The sequence below is a fragment of the Marmota monax genome, unplaced genomic scaffold (genome assembly GCF_021218885.2).
Source record: "Marmota monax isolate L192 unplaced genomic scaffold, Marmota_monax_Labrador192_F-V1.1 WCK01_AAM20220418_F8-fsc00028, whole genome shotgun sequence".
Lineage (NCBI taxonomy): Eukaryota > Metazoa > Chordata > Mammalia > Rodentia > Sciuridae > Marmota > Marmota monax.
Window position 1 is genome coordinate 1,044,857 of NW_026694779.1, and position 16,546 is coordinate 1,061,402.

General features: G+C 57.6%; 1 protein-coding gene and 1 long non-coding RNA gene across 5 annotated transcripts in view; one reads left to right on the top strand and one right to left on the bottom strand.

Annotated features, from left to right (window-relative positions):
• Ift122 (intraflagellar transport 122) overlaps positions 1-16,546 on the bottom strand; it is a 54,425-nt gene that overhangs the window by 13,798 nt on the left and 24,081 nt on the right. For all 4 annotated transcript variants that reach the window (XM_046425425.2, XM_046425424.2, XM_046425426.2 and 1 more), the window contains 6 exons: positions 15,863-16,000; positions 14,411-14,575; positions 12,151-12,348; positions 7,491-7,631; positions 4,535-4,588; positions 2,300-2,461 (listed from right to left, as the gene is read on the bottom strand). In XM_046425425.2, the coding sequence (XP_046281381.1) occupies positions 2,300-2,461; positions 4,535-4,588; positions 7,491-7,631; positions 12,151-12,348; positions 14,411-14,575; positions 15,863-16,000 (858 nt within the window). The remainder of the gene's footprint in view (positions 1-2,299; positions 2,462-4,534; positions 4,589-7,490; positions 7,632-12,150; positions 12,349-14,410; positions 14,576-15,862; positions 16,001-16,546) is intronic.
• Positions 10,262-12,270, top strand: LOC124079742 (uncharacterized). Its single transcript, XR_006847435.1, has 3 exons — positions 10,262-10,578; positions 11,799-11,879; positions 12,127-12,270. It is a non-coding gene; the product is annotated as an uncharacterized LOC124079742 (long non-coding RNA).

Consider the following 16,546-nt stretch of genomic DNA (forward strand, 5'->3'; position numbering starts at 1 on the left):
GGCCCTCCTGCCTACCCACTGGTGACAAGGACGCAGACCCTCCATGTCCCCTCCCTTCACACTCATGGACGTTTACTGTCCCTCAAATTGCAGCTCATGGAGACCTTGACCTTGCGCAGGTTCTCTCTGCTTGACATGTGGCCATTCCCACAGGGCGACGGGACCAGCTGGTCGTACAATGTCAACTATGCAGCCCAGCAGGCTTACTGATAGGATAGGTGTGAAACCACTCGCCTCAGGCTGGGGCTGAGCACAGGCCCCCCCAGGGTCAACCAAACACATGCACAGCTCCTGGCCAGGCCCCTGGTTCCTCCCCCGGCCACCATCACACTGGAAGTGCTAGTCGCCTGTTTTCTGATGTTTATCTCCCCTGGCTTTGCCCCCAGAGCTCTGCCTGGGACAGATAAGAAGCCAAACAGCCTTTGGTGAATTGTTCCCAGCTGAATGGCAGCCGGCCCTGTGTGGAGATCAGGTCTGCAGGCATGAGGGACTGATCCAAAGTGGACAGCCGGAGGCCCCAAGTATGGGGAAGGGGTCCCGAAGAGGAGCCTGTGGTCCTGAAGGCCCAGAGGTCAGCCTGTATCCCGTCGGGGGCCGCTGCAGGGCTGAGCCCGACTTCCCTGAGTGAGCTCATGAGACTGTGACAGAAATGGCCTCAGGAAGCCACTTCCCTTCAGGAAAGGGTCCCTGCTGTCATTTTTAAAGGTGGGGCTTTTCAAAAAGGGGGATGGGGAGCAGTTTGTGTTAGAATCACACACCCTGCAGAGAGGGCTCCCTCTCTCCCACCCTCTCTCCCACCTTCCCTCCCCCTCCTCCTCCCTCCCTCCCTCCCCCGTGACCAGCACCCCGTGTCAGGGAGGCAGTCAGGTATGCTGGGAACCCACTCCAACAATTAGCTTTTTTTTTCTTTTTTTCCATTTGCTTTCAGAGTAATTATGTAGCCTCTAAAATGACATATTAGGTCTCGGCCTAGGACAAGCCCATGTCTCAGGGAGTGGGGGAAGGGCACGTCCCCCTCTCACAGGGCCACCTGGGCCTGCCTGTTCCCTCTGGGCACCCAGGCGGGCAGGGAAGCAGCCCTGGCTGGGCCACTCAGACACACTCTGCTCTTGGGTGGCTGCTCCCACATCTACTCCTCCTGGCACAGAGGTTGAAGGGGGTGACCAGGGGGTGGGGCAGGGGTGGTGACCAGCTTCGCAGAAGAATGGAGACGCCCTTCCAGGGGACATCAGAGGGTGTGCTGTGATCTTAGGGTGGCTGAGGGAAGAAGGTCAGAGGCTAAGAGGGAGCCGTAAATTTGGGGTGTCTCCCTGAAACCATCTGCCCGGCAGCCTCCTGCAAGGCCCGGGGTCTAGCTCCCAGGGCTGGGCCTTAATTGAAGCTGAGTCTTAATGGCTCCTTCGAGGCTCAGCAAACTGGGTTTTGAAAGGCTCTTTGGGTCCCTGAGGCTAACTTAGACGTCATCCAGGGCCACGGCCAAGGCTTTGTCCCGGAGTGGACAGAAAGAGGCTGCGCGGGTGATGAATGAGACCGGGCCGTGTTCTCCTCTTGGTGACTTTGATAAGGACATACTACATAAGAGTTGAGAGCATTATAATTCCCTTTATCACCATATAAACATGTCACTTATCCGGAAAGCATACAATTTATTTGGACGTGGGAATGTAATTTAAAAATTTTCCAAAAACCAGATTGAATCTTGGGAAGCAATTTTCGAGTAAACAAAAACATGCCATGTTAATAAGCACTGTGTCCCCCGCGCACCGGCCACGTCCACATTTCCTCAGATTCAGCCTATTGGGCTGTGGGGGGCGGGGGTGACCTACTTAGAATTGTGACCAAAAACAGCCCCAGAGTACTCACCGTCACAGAGACGCACAGAGGGAGCCTGTGAATGGGTCCGCTCCTGGGTGGGAGACTGTGGGCACAGGGACCCCGGGCAGCGGTGGGCTGGCAGGGAGAGGCCCCAAGTGGACCTACTGTGTGCTCGCACCTGGCCCCTCACTGTGCACAGTTCTCAGGGCTGAGCTGGGTGCACTTCTGCTGCCCTCTGGGGAGGACATAGAGGCCTGCCCTACCAGTAGGCACGACACTGGCACCCACCCAGCGCTGGCTCACGGTCTCACTGTCACATTGGGTCCCTCTGAGGTCAGCCTTCAAGGTCGGCTCTAGGCCCATCTCAACCTGTGGTTGAAGGTGGCCCCTTTGGAGACACTGGCTCTTTTGTGTTTGCGTCACCTCCTGGGCACACACTGGGACACCACAGGTGGGCCCTGGGCCCCGGGTGGCGGGGCCTTACCTTGGCGTAGTCGAACATGCAGAGGTCGGTGTACATGTCCAGCGCCAGGTTCTCGTGCCCGCAGCGCCTGTACAGCTTGGCCGCCTCGTGGAACTTGCCCTGGTAGGAAAACACGTCGGCCAGGAACACGTCCTGGTTGGTCTCGCCGCGCTTCTTCCTCTCCTGCAAAATCAGAGGCGCAGGGAGTGGCCTCCGCAGCCCTGGACAGGAGGCGGCCTCACCCACGGGTGAGCAAGGTGAGCCCCGGCCTCCCACTGGACCCCAGGCCTGGCGCTCGGGCTGCTGTGCCGCCCCCCTGCGTCTGCTGGGAAGGCCTGCGACTAAGGCGACCCTCCAGACCGTGGGGTCAGGGAGGGGGACCTTTGCTGTTCAGTGGGAAATCCCTCGGGGCTGCCTTCCAGAACATTCTTCCAAGGCAACACTGGACGGTTGGGACCAGGCGCACTGCTCCCTCATGGATGGCACCTAAGCTGCCAAGATCTCCCAAGTCCCTGGGCCTGGCTAGAGTAGCGACCCGGGAGGATGACAGATGGGGGAACTGTCCCCACCCAGCACCTTCCCTCTGCTTGATCTCCAGCAAGCGCGTCCCCCTGGAGGACGAGGAGAGGGGACAGACTCCTGGACGAGCTGGTGAGGTCTGAACAGCGGGAAGCAGCCGCTCCCCAGTGACAGGATCATTTTGGGGGAAACCTTCAGGCCACTCAGGCTTGTCACCAAATAAACTAGCTCCTAGTAGCTGGGAATGAAGGAGACTGCGCCTGAGACTGGAAAGAAAGCAGGTCTCTCTGGGCCAGCATTGCTCAGGCCTCAGCTGTCCTAAGCCACAGCCCCAGCCCCCAGCCAGCGGGGTCCCCGCACCCTGTGCCACCTGCTCAGTGACACCTCATCTCTCCACAAGGAGCTCCAGAGGACGCTGGGTTCCAGGAGCAGCACTGAAGTCCCAAAGCCGCAGTGCAGGCCTCAGACAGTGTCACTAGCTCACTAGCTGCCTGGCTCACCAGGCGCCAGCAGCAGCGGCCATCTTGAAGGGTGACAGGACACCAGAGCTGGTCCCCACAGGAGCCAGCCACTTTGTGTACAAAAGTTATGTTCTGTGACTGCAGAGTGAGACCCAGGCCAGTTGGTTCCCAAGGGCCAGCCCCGAGAGCAGGGACACCGCGCAGCACGGGGACAGCTTCTGGCAACTCTTTGTCCCACAGGGACATGACCAGGCCCTGGGCCGTGCTGGGATGGGGTGGGGACCCGGGGTAGAGACGGACAATTCTGGAAAAAAAAGGCAAAATGGGTTTGGAATCCAGCCACGCTGTTGGCTGTGGATCCCGAGGGAGGTGACAGCCTCTCTGAGCTGTCCCTGTCCCTTGCACAGGGGTGGCAGCGCCTGCCCTACTGAATCGTGAGGACTCCCTGGATCAGGCATGGGGACGGGTGAGCTCAACTAATGGCAGCTGTCACCGGCTCCCGGGACTGAGAGCCCCTCAGCTCTCTGCCCACTGGGCTCGCCGGTGACAGGAGTTGATTATGCTGAACTGAATTAGAGGGACAAGACATTTGCCGGTTCCCTCCTGCTTCCATCTGGGAATTCAAATGTATCTCACATTCTCTTAGCCTCACAATAAATCTGTTCAGGAGAAGAAATATGTATGCCTTTTCACAGACAGTCAGACAGCACTGTGATACACAGAGATTAAGAAGAGTGTCTACCGCCACCCGGCAAATGGTGCTCTGAGAGCCGGCTTCCGGGCCGCGCCAGGCGCGCCGAGTGCGAGGAGGAGGAGGAGGCTGACGGAAGAGGAGGCCGAGGGAGGAGGCCAAGGAAGGAGGCCGAGGGAAGAGGAGGCCAGCTCTCAGCAGCAGATGGGCGCGGAGCCCTGGGGTGCTCAGGTCTAGGGCAGCCTTTCCTTGGCCGTTTCTGGGGTGGGGCACAGATGCTGCTCCTTTGGGAACCACCTCCTGCACTGGTAAGTCACCAGAGGGTGGTGACCAGCCATCCACCACCACAGAGGTGCCAACCAGGAGTGGAGGAACCACTCATCTTCTCAGCCATCCTGGGAGAGTCAGGCGGATCCCGTGTCACAGAAGGAAACCAAAGCTCAGAGAGCTTAGGAACCTGTCCTCCTCGTCCCACTACCAAGAGACAGCGTCCCCCCTGCTCCAGGTGCTTGGTCCCTGGTGGCCACTCTGTCCCCAGAGCAAGGCGGGGCCCCAAGGCCATGGTGGGCTTGGCCCCTCCTTTACCTCAATGCTGCTGATGAGCTCCAGGTACCGCAGGTCCTGCACCCTGGCGAAGGCCTGGGGAAGAAACAGGGCACAGTCAGCCACTGGCTTGGTTTCCAAAGTGGGTGGCTGGCTAGGGGACAGCAGAGCTGTGGCAAGCGACAGGGACAGTGAGCGTGGGTTCCTCATGGGGTGGGCCACCAGTGGGGCTCGGCCTGACCCCCAGGATTAGTCCTTACAAAGGGCAGCAAAGAAGAGCTGGGTGCACCCGTCATTTGGGGATCAGGTCTGCGGAGGGTTCCAGGGGCCCCTCCATCCGCAGGGAGGAAGGAGCAGGTGGACTCGGAGCTGGGGACAGGGGGTGAGGCGCGGCCACCAGAGACCGCAGGCACATCTCGGTGGCTTGGATGGGAAGCAGGAGACGGCTCTGCTGACCCAGGGGTGCCATCCACACAGCACCCAGAGCCCACAGCAGGGCGCAGAGGGAGGGAGGGGAGGGTCAAGCAGAGAAGAAGGACGGAGGATGGCTTTGGGAGGAGGGGACGGGGGTGAATCACTGGCGCGTCTTACGTAAACCCCGAAAGCACAGCCCTTGCTTGGACCCACAATAAAGCTAGACTTTGACCCCTGGCTGCCCGAGGTGTCTGGGCCCAGGAGGACTGGTGCCAGCTGCACTTCTTTTGCTGCTTCTAGATTCTTCCAGGGGCTCTGAGGAAGGCCACCCAGTGTCAGGCTGGTCTTCCTGCGGCTTTGCCATCAACATGCTCTGCCATCAGCTTGCTTCTTCGCGCTGTCCTGTGGGAAGTGGGCTGGCGTGTGCCCAGGGCAGGCAGCGACTGAACAGAATGGCCCTCGTCCTCAGAAGACTTAGGGCAGTGAGCAAGTCACCAGCCTCTGGGTGCCACGCAGATGAGCACAATGTGACTTCATGTCTTCATCCAGTAGGGCTGACACCCTCACCGACTGGGGACCCAGGTGACTACGATGAGGCCTCTGTCCACCTCCCCAGTTCAGGGGCCCACATTGAAAAAGGGGAGGCAGGCAGAGCCAACGGGTCACTACATGTCCCTGAGCGGAGGGCTAGACAAGTGTGCACACCCTGCATAGAAGCCGGTCCCTGAGCACGGGCAGTGGCAGGCGGCAGGACGGGACCCTGGCTGGTGGCCTTGCTCTCTGTCTGTCTGGTTTGGAGACAGGGCCTCACTCTTGAGTCCCAGGCTGGTTTGGAGCTCTGGGCCCCCAGTGATCCTCGCAGCTCAGCCTCCCCAGCTGCTGGGACACGAGCACACGCTGCCACGCCCAGCAAGTGGCTTTTCTTGCAGAAGAATCTGCAGAAAGGTACGGCAGCCATTGCACCAGCAAAGGGATCCCAGGACTCCTTCTCCAAGGTTCTTTCTGGTTCTGCTGCGTGCAGTCCCCGTGAGACTCATCTGTGTGTGAGTTCCTGCAGCCATGACGCATGCTGCAGAGTCAGGGTGGCTGGTCGGGGTGGTCAGAGTCACAAGGCCTGAGTACCCTCAGCGGAGGGAGTGGGCAGCCACAGCCGCAGGCCGGGCAGAGGGCGGCTCTCCCCTGCCATCTAGTGGCCACGCTGGGCCACGGCAGCAACCCGCCTGCACAAGCCTGAGCCCCACACAGCGCAGAGGGTCAGGGCTCTGGATGGACCCCCACGTCCAAGTCCAGGGGCAAAGTCTCGCAGCGTTTCTAGACATCACTCTGCCTGTGCCTACATGACTGTCGGCACAATTCTGTCAACAAGAACACCTAGACACACACTGTTCTAAGGACAACCATGAGCTTTAGACAAGGCTTCTGTTCCCAGGGAGTGTTCCGGGGACACAGGGTGGGACATTAAGTAAACAGAGGGCCACCCTCCAGAGCCTGCCAGTCATCCCAACACGGGCGACATGGCGAGGGCCTGGCCCATGCTGGGGGGTCGGGGGTACTACGTGAGGCGGTGTTCAGTTCTAGGTGTGACGAGGTGACAGTCTGGGGGCAGGTCTGGATGTCACCCCAGCTGCAACAAACCAGCCCCTCTCAGGAAGCCTGCGCTCGCTCCACCCTTCCTGGCATTGATGGTGGAACAGAAGGAGCCCTCCAGGGAGACGGCTTCACTCCTCGGGATTCCTAAAGTCCCTCTGTGTCACCACATTCCTGACACTTACCAGATCTAAAAATACATTCAGAGAACTACCGTGTCACGATCACTTCCTTTTTTTAATTTTTTCGGTGGCCCCGGGAGGGAGCCCAGGGCCTTGCCTGTGCGTGTAGCACACAGATGTCCCTTGACTGTGGGAGAGAAGGAGGGGAGGGAGCAGGAGGACGGAGGGGTTGGGAGCCAGCCCTCTGCCACCTCTTGTCCTCGATGCAAATCCAAGTAGGAAACACACTTATGCTCAAAGTCCACAAAGGGGCTGAACGGCCTGAGCCACTTCTGCAGCTGTAACTGACTAAACCAGGAAATGGCGCGATGAATCAAGTCCGTGAATCATGCCGTGTAGGCATGTGGGAAGTGGCCGTCCTGCTGTCGGAATCCAAGTGTGACCATCCCCATCCACTGGACTTGGCCGAGAACCCAGAGAAACAGCATTGTGTCAGCAACGGCCTAATGCCGATGCTAATCAAAAAGGAACCATTTATTGAGTGTCTATTATGTGCCAGGCTCTTAGTCAGATGCTTTACAGGAGTGACAGCCAGGAAGAGTGACAGCCAGAACCTGCCTCTTCTGCGTGTGGCTTTAAGGCCTGTCCATTTGGATCTCTACCACTTTGCAAGCGTGCAGCCTAGCACCACCAGAACCTTCCAGAAAGGTAATCTCGGAAAGGTTGTTTCCTGCTCAGGCTCACTGCCAGGAAATGGCTGAGCTGAGACGCAACCCAAGTCATGCTTTTGCCTCTCGGTGTCACCTGGATCCCCCTCTGCCTCCTTAGGGGACCCTCCCGGGACCCCATACCAGCTCGGGCCCATAGAGGCTTACCTTCTTTGCAGTTTCGAACTCTAACCCTTCCAGGGCTTCCATAGCCAGCTCCCGCCAGTCGGCGTCCGTGACGCCCAGGCACGCGATCTGGTAGGCTTCCTTGAACAGCTTCCTGTCCAGGTACTGGTACATGGGAGCCGACTGCGGGGTGTCACCAAAAGGAGAAGACGAGTTTCAGAGCAACGGAAAGGGCAGATTCCTATGCAGCCTGCTTCCAGATGTGCGCAGCCTGGTTACGAACTCCTACAGAGCAGCCCCCCGGGGATCAATCGGGGCGCCCCCCCACCCCAGCCACCTTGCACGCTCTGCTTTCCACTCTGCACCCGGACCTCAGCAGAGCTGCGTGCTCTGGGCACAAGCTTCCTGCCCATCCAGCCCAGGCCGGCCTTCCCATAAGATGTCCCCCAGCCTGGACAGGCCTACTGGGCTGTCAAGGCCCTATCCAAATGTCCCCTCTTCTGGAATCTTACCTGACCCCTCCACCTCCCACCCCAAGGGAGATCTGCCCTAGGTCCAGACTCGGGTCAGGCTCTAGTGACACGCTGGTCTTCTTGACAGAGCCCTGCACTACCTGGGTAGGGGTCCCAGAGGCTTTGGGTTTTAGGGTTACAAAGTGCTTCTGGCTCTGTCCTAACAGCCCTGAGTGGGTGAGTGTGGCCACTTCCTGAGACAGCCCAGGAGGCCCAGGCATGGCCAAGGACACCCGACCCGATGCTGGAGCAGGAGGTGACCTGTGTCGGGCCCTGGGACCCCCTTGCTTTGAGCATGCACGCAGACACGCATGCGCACACCAGAACCAGCCCCAGCCAGGCCTGACGTCGTCAATGAAGGCCCCTGTCCCTGTCCCAGGCCAGCCCCGGTGCCTCGGGGACCTGCATCTGCCCTTCTGGGTTCCCGGGCAGGGGAGATCAATCAGCCAGGACCTCTGTGCTAATGGTTCCCAAATGTGGAGCTCGACCACTGTTTTCTCCATTTGGGGGCCTTTATCTTTGAAATTTCCAGTCTTGATTTCTTAGCTTCAGTGTTGAAGGAAAGCTTTTTCCTTTCAAGCCAGTCTGCCCTCCCGACAGACAGCAGGACACGGCTGACCCTTCCCACGGTGCCAGGCCACCCACCTCTCCTCCCTGGAGGGAGCCGGCTGGGCACAGGCGGGGGGCCACACCCTTGCTGGCCACCTTGGGTTTGGATGCCTGGCCCAGCTGAGGCTTCCAGGGGCAAAGGAGAGGTTCTGAGAGTGACCAAGGGCTGGGCAAGGAGGGAGCAGCAACACCTCCCTGTCTTTCCCAGCCCAGCTCCTCAGCCTTCTGGAACTTTCTGGACTCCTGGAGAGCCGTCCCCCTCCTGCAGGCCCCTGCAGCCCTCTGTGGGCTCAGGTTTCACCCCCTCCTGGGAGCTCAGCCGACTCCCATGCACCATGAGCTGCCTCCCTAACCCTCTTACTGAGCACCTCGGTTCCATCTGAGTTCTGCTTTGTGGTTGGGGCTGGTTCGTGACAGTCTGTAATAAGGAGAAATGATCATGGGAATGGAGCCAGGCAAAGCCTGAAGATGGGCATAATTAACCCCAATCCAGGCCGGGCACGGCGACGCAGCCCACGGTCCCCACCACTCGCAAGGCTAAGGCCGGGGCTCGCTCCAGTCCACAGACCTCAAGGCCAGCCTGAGCCACAGGGCAAGAATCCATTCCAAAAACTGACAACGAAAATTAACCCCATGGCACAGGAAAGAAAATGAGGCCCCAAACAGTGACAAGACAGTCAGCTGAGGTGGCGGGGCCAGGGTGCAGAGTCTGGGTGTTTCTTCCTGTAGACGACAGGAGGGTTGTTTTTTTTTTTTTTTTTGGTACCAGGGTTTGAATCCAGAGCACTTTACCACTCAGCCCCCTCCCCAGCCCTTTTCTATATTTTGTTTAGACAGGGCCGCGCTGAGTTGCTTAAGGCTTTGCTAAGTTGCTGAGGCTGGCCTCCAACTTGCGATCCTCCTGCCTCAGCCTCCTGAGCTGCTGGGATGACAGGCGTGTGCCACTGTGCCTGGTAAGAGAGCAGGCCTTCTTGCCTTGCTGACTGCCTGGTGACGCTAGAACAGGCACAGGGACAGGATCACCACGACAGACAGACAGTGAACATGCACTGGCACCATCTGAGTGGGAGTTTTAAAAACCCACTAACTGAACGGGCACCCTGGGAGGGACACTTCACCTCGCTGTTGTTTTCCAGCATGAGGTCACCCCGCCCCAGGAGCCTGCACAGGCTCGCTACCCTACTTGGCAGCTCTGACCAACCAGCTCTTGCACAAGATGATGTAAACTTCCAGAGGAAACCAAAAATCCCAAGAGCGGTTCTGGGGCTTTTTCCCCCATCTGGAGGCCTAGACCGCAGGGGGGCGGAGGCAGAGGCCACAGATAGACAGCCTTTGTCTCAGAGCCTCTCCCCAGCCCACTGTGACCTGCTGCCTCAGCAGGACGCTGGCCCAGGACTCTTAAGGTCCCAGCAGAGGAAGCCCCGGGTGGCCCCCTTACTGCAGTTGTCTTGGAGGTCAGAGTGCAATCTGGGACCAAGACCTGTCCCCAAGCACAGCCTGTCGGGCACACTGAAGAAGAGCGGGCTCCTGGCGGGTGGGGTACAGGGATTTGGGACAGCTGATGGAGAGCAGATGGGGACATCACCCGGGCCAGGGGACAGTTATTGCCCCTCCCCCGCCATTGCTCCCACGGGCCCCCTCCCTTCTCTCTCTCTCCACTTCCTCAGATCGAGTTCAGCACCACTTCTTGAGTAAGTGCCCGGCGGCCGCTAATAACAGACGCTGGCCCAGTCAGGCTGCAGGAGCAAGTCACAAGGGCCTCACTGGCTCAGAGGGAGAAGGGGGACCAGCCTGAGAGGCGGGGAGACCCACCGAACCCAGCGGAAGGCCATCTGAGCATACGTCCAAACAGCTCCAAAGGCACAGTCCTTGGTCTCCAGCAGCCTCACCTCTAGGAACTCAGACCCAGGGGCTGAGATGGGAGAGATGGAGACCCAGCTAGAGAGGCGCCCACTGCTTATAAGAGAAAAGAAGTGACAGTGTCCATGTCCAATGGAGGAGCCAGTCAGGTGAGCTGTGACCACCCATGTGACAGGATCGACCACAACACTGGGAGCCGGGCGCGGTGGCTCGCCCCTGTGATCCCAGCAACTTGGGAGGCTGAGGCAGGAGGATCACAAGTTGGACTGAGGTCAACTTGGCCATTTAGCAAGACTTTGTCTCCAAAAAAATAAATAAAAGGACTGAGGTGGCAGCTCAGTGGAGGAGCATCCCTGGGTCCCTACGACTGTCAAAAAAATCCTGAAAGAAAAACAATTTAAAAAACCAAACCAAGCCAGGTGCGGAGGCGGACGTCTGTAATCCCAGAGGCCTGGGAGGCTGAGGCAGGAGGATCGTGAGTTGCAAGCCAGCCTCAGCAACTTAGCAAGGCATTTAGCAACTCAGCAAGATCCTGTCTCTAAGTAAAATATAAACAAGGGTGAGGATGTGGCTCAGTGGTTGAGCACCCCTGGGTTCAATCCTCAGGACCCAACAAAAGAAAAAATAAAGAAAACTGAAGTTGGAAATGGGCAGGGACCAGCAGATGTGGTCATGGAAGGACAGCACAGCACAGGGACCCTGGGATCCTGGCAGTGCTGGGGGGCAGCCTGTGGTGGTGGGTCACACAACCCTATGACGGTTTGCACACTGTGAGCCTGGGGGACTGGACACAATGTAAGGACTCTCTATAATTTCTTACAAGTATAAGTGAGTCTATAATCATCTTAATATTCGAAAATGCTGAGAAAGTATAATTATTGACATGGGACCAGGTTTCCAGTATAGACAACTGAGTGAAAATGCAGAAAACCAGTTTATAGCCAGTAACTCACTGGAAGGCATCCCCACGGCGTGTGCAATGTCTATATGTCAGATTGAATGAGAGGATTGGCACAGGGAGGAATTTCAATCCCCCCACCCTTTTTTTTTTTTGGTACTGGGGATTGAACCCAGGGGTGTTTTTATCACTGAGCCCTCTCCCCAGCCCCTTTTTTGTTTTTCTATTTTATTTAGAGACAGGGTGTCACTGAGTTGCTTAGGGCGTCGCTAAGTTGCTAAGGCTGTCTTTGAACTCGAGATGCTCCTGCGTCAGCCTCCCAAGCCACTGGGATTATAGGAGCCCACCTAGAAGTTCCGATCTCTGGCTCACAGGCCACATTCAGTAGACACAAGAAGTCTAAGGTTCATCTTTAGGTAGCAATGCTTCTGAGGATAAGAGTCACAAACAATCTTTACCTTGTGTTCACAGGAAATCCTCTACTCGTAACTGTACGTGGTGTATGTATTATATACGCATATACAAAGGTCTGGATGTACACATTCCAAAATGGTAAGAAATGACCCTCTCTCAAGGACCGATGCTGGAGTTCTAGGGTCTGTCCTTGTCTCATGACAGCTTACAGTGAGCATCATTCACTGGGGGCAGATGTGACGAGGCGGCCCCCATGTGGGCTGCAGGGATGCGCTCTCCTGTTCCCCTCTGCCCTCCCCCACTGTACCTCACACACTCCAGCTCTGCCTTTCTGGTCTGGCTATTCCGAGTTCGGGGGTCCCATGCTTTCTCCCCTGCCCCCCAGGGGCCAGGCCAGGGCCAGGCTTACCTGCGGCACCTCCACGGCCGTCATGGCGAAGAGGTGGAGACAGAAGATCTTGGAGCCGTTGTAGCCGACCACGAAGCCCTGCAGCCTCTGCTGGTGCACGGGGAAGGTGCTGGCCTTGATGTTGAGGTAGCCTCCGCCCGAGAAGCACAGCATGTCCTCGCACTGTGTGTTCCAGGCCACGCTGTTGGCATTGGGTTCCTGCAGGGCGGGCGGGAGGGAGCCTGTGACAGTCACCCTGGGCCTTGGCACCACTCGGTGGCTCCAATCAGAGCCGTCCCGAAGACTGAATCATACTGAAAGGACCAGGGGGTGGAGGGGCAGGTAGGAAGGACCAGAAAGAAAAGTGTGGTGGCTCCTCTAGGTCCTGCTGACCCCGGGGGCGCTCAACCATGGAGCCCCGTGCCCTAGAGACAGGGCCTCGCTAAGTTGCTGAGGCTGGCGTCGAACTCGTGATCCTCCTGCCTCAGCCTCCCAAGCTGCTGGGAGGACAGGCGTACACCACCCAGCATGGTGCTAGTGTTGGAATTTTCAAAAAAGCACTACTTTGGGGGAAAAAATATTATTCTCCCCACGTGGTGATCACTCTAGGATTCCACCTCTTTTAAAGAACAGATTCGCATCTCTCTACGTGAAGAGGACTGAGGGGAAACATTCCAGAGGACCAGCTGTGAACGCTTCTGGGTGGGTGTTCATCCTCTGTTTTTTGTTTGCCTGAATTTTTTCCCCTCCGTGACTACCTATTGTTTTCTGTAATAAGAAAAGAACAGGGAGTTCTTTTTAAAATTAGAAAATGATATATTGTCTCTGCATTTTCCAACTCACACTCTCTAAAAACTGTCACCCTGGGAGGTGCCTCGCCCCATTAGACTGCTCCTCCACCTGGAGCCCTAGGGACCAGCAGAGACTCAGACCCTGCTGCTTGGCGTCTTTTTTTTTTGGGGGGGGGGGGGTCTGGGGTGATATTGGAGCCCACGCTCCCACTTAGCTACACCCCCAGCCCTTTTTATTTCTTTTGAGACAGGGTCTTGCCAAGTTGCTGAGGCTGGCCTTCAACTTCCGATCCTCCGGCCTCAGCCTCCTGAGTCACTGAGATTACAGGTGTGCACCTCTGTACCTGACTCTGCTGAGAATGTGTTGTGCCTACGTCTCTGCAATTAGCAGGGATTGCTTTTATAATGAGGGGAAAATACAGCTGGTTTTATTTGGAAAAGAGAAAGAGCCAGCAGGCCAGAGACACTGGAGCTGGGCTGGCCTCCTGGAAAGGCCCGGGAACCTCCTTCCCTGGCCTCCTACCTCACGGGGGCCTGTTAACCCCCTCTGGAGGAGGTGGGCACCATGGCATGCTGTTTGTTCCTGTAGCAATTCTGAATTTCCAGTTTCATTTCAGAGACAAGGAGAAACCGAGGCTCTGAGAGAGTCACCGACTTGCTCAAGATCACACAGTAACGGATGTGGGCAAGAGGAAGGCAGGCCCAGATCCATCTGGAGACAATGGCCGCCCTTTCTCTCCCCTAAACACCCTCTGCGTCTGGGATGTGAGCTGACATTAACTGGGAGTCACCTCTGTGCTAGTGGCAGCCAGGTAGCCTTGGCTCTCCCCATGATACTGAAAACCCCGGCACTGGGAGAGGGCCCGGTCAGGAGAGGGCACTCACTCCCTGACCACTGTCAAAGCCCCAAGGAGGCCACGAGGCCTGGGTCCAGCAGGAAGCCAGCCAGGCGCCAGTCCCAGGCCTTCTTCTGCAGTGACACACTCCTCCCAGCCACAGGATCCATGATGTGTCAGCAGTGCCCAGCCCCCAAAGGCCCAAGCAGTCGTTTCCTTGGCTCATCGGCCGCTTGTGCAACAAGGACAAGGGTGGGCTTCCACCCGGCCCTCGCTCCCCTTCAGATGACCGTCCTGTAGCTCGACTGTGCCTGAGGTCACCCGCAGACACAGGCAGCCACCAGAGGTGGCCACAGCCCTCTGGAAGCCCATCAGAAGCTCCATCTGGACATGAGCCCAGCCAGTCGGGTTTTTTAGGATCACTTCATTTTCCCTGGTTTCTCAGGAACCAGGTAGGACTCGGCTGTGTGGCTGGTGGGGAAATCAAAGGTGGGAGAGGCCAGTCTAGGCCCCACTGTCCTCAGGCCTGTGGGAAGAGCCAGGTCCCCACCTGCGCTGCTTCTCCCAGAGACCAGCCTGGGCCAACAGGGGCGCACCTCCTGCAGGGCCTGGGGGTCCACAGCCAGCGGTCGTCCAGCAATGTCCCCATGTCACCTGGAAGAGCAGCTCCTTGGTGTGGACGTCGTACACCAGGCACATGTCGTTCTCGTCCACCACGGCCAGCTTGTTCCGGGACGCGCTCATGTCCAAACAGCGCACGGCGGTGGCCTGCTTCAGGAGGACGATGGCGAAGAGATTGTCCACAAAGATCTTCAGGATCTGGCAGAGTTTCAGAGGAAGAGGGAGAGTCGCCATGGCAACCAGGGCCTGGCACCCGGCCAGCCACGGAGTCCCATGTGTTCTTAGAACAACTCCCCCAATGCCACCAGGAGGCCTGCAGACAGGGGACTCGCTCAGGGAAGAAGGGGAAGGGGGTGGGGGGCTTATCCTCAGGAGACCAGAGGGGGGTTCACCCAGGTGGCCGAGGGAGTGACAGGCCTGGGCCAGACCAAACGCACTTCAGTGTCCGCTCGGACAGGGGACGTGTCACGGCCTTACTCAAAGTGCAAGGTGCGGGGACACCAGTGAGTCACCAACTAACACAGGAAGAGGCGAGCACAGACCCTGATAGGACACCTGGTGTGAAATCACAGTGGTGAGGCCGATGGTGACAGCCACCATTGATTGACACTCCCACCAAAAAGGTAGTATCATCCTCATTTGTAAAACTGGAGCCTCAAAGAAGGAAAGCGACCAGGCCAGGGTCACAGTGAGCAGCTAAGGAACAACACGATCCCAGGGTGACCTGCCCCCAAGTCCACCTCGAGGGAGACTCTCCCCCCACACCACTGCGGTCTCGCTGCTCGACGGCTCCCACTGATCGATCTCGTGCTCTGGGACTTCTGTCCCCAGCAAAGGACCTGACAAGCCTCAGCCGCAGCCATCTGCTACACAGCCTGGCTCTCGAGCTAATGCAGTTATATTTTCACTTTTAAATTGCTATGTAGCCCACGTAGAAATGTCCTTATTTTGAGCACAGAACACACATTCACACACTCGCACGCACACACACACACACGCGCACACACACACACTCCCGCACCAGAAATCTGTCTGATTTAGTGTGACCTGCATGTCCTGCATCTATCTGCCCAGAGGGTCCCCTTTGCTTACAGCATGTGGTCATGTGCTGAGGACCTGGCACTGTCGAGGTCCCTGGCCAGGACACCCTGCGTAATCCATTCCCGCCCTAATAGGGATCTGACCCAGGACCGGTCCCCGTCTCCCTCCCCCGCCATCCACTAAAGCTGCATCTCCACCAGATAATCGCCCACCTTCCGGGTGACCCCAAGCCATTAATCCGTCCTACGTGCAGTTCAGGGCTGGGCCGCCAACCCTGCCAGAGATCGAGCAAGCCACATGCCTGAAGGCAGTCTCATAAAGAGGTCCCTTGCAATGCGCCAGGCAGGCCCTCTGCTGTCCTGGGAGACCATCTCGGTGGCCCAGAGGAGCGGCCTGTGTCTGCCTGCGGATGGTGAGCCGGAGGGCACGTGAGGGAGGGCTCACCTGTCCGTTCTTCAGGCCCACCAACAGGCCTTCCCTGGCAGAAGGGCCACCGATCACCTTGATGTAGCGAATGAGAGACTCCATCTGCCACTCGCGCTCCTTGACCCCGGTGAAGGTCAGGCACTGCAAGCGCTTCTCCTGGAAAGCAAACCCAGCTCCAGAGAAGTGTCCCCGCGCTCCCAGGGGGCCTCCTGCACCTGGGGACAGAAGGTGGCCCTGCGCTCGGTGCCTCACCAACCCCACCTCGTCCTCGGGATTGGCAATGGTTAATCCCCATGCGGGGTCTCCTCCTCGGAGCCCGCCTTCACCCTTTCTTTAAAGCCGACCCCACGGCCACAGGCAGCACCCCAAAGTACAACTACTTGCTCTACCTATCTTTTTTATTTTTATTTTTTTGTATGGTGCTGGGATTTAACCAGGGCCTTGTGCACGCTGGGAAAGCGCTCTACCTCCTGAGCCATATCCTCAGTCAGCCCCACACCCTGTCTTATAATTCCTAAATAGACAAGAGTTTAAACTCCAGAAACTTCCAAAGGATTTCTTCCCCTTTTTTTTTAAATGAATTCCAACATGCGAAGGTGGAAACCTAATCCACCTCAACTCGCCTTCTCTCCAAGTCTTTCCAAATTTCTCTTGGTATTGACCTCGACACTTTTTAGATATGTTCAGAACACTTTTTCGATG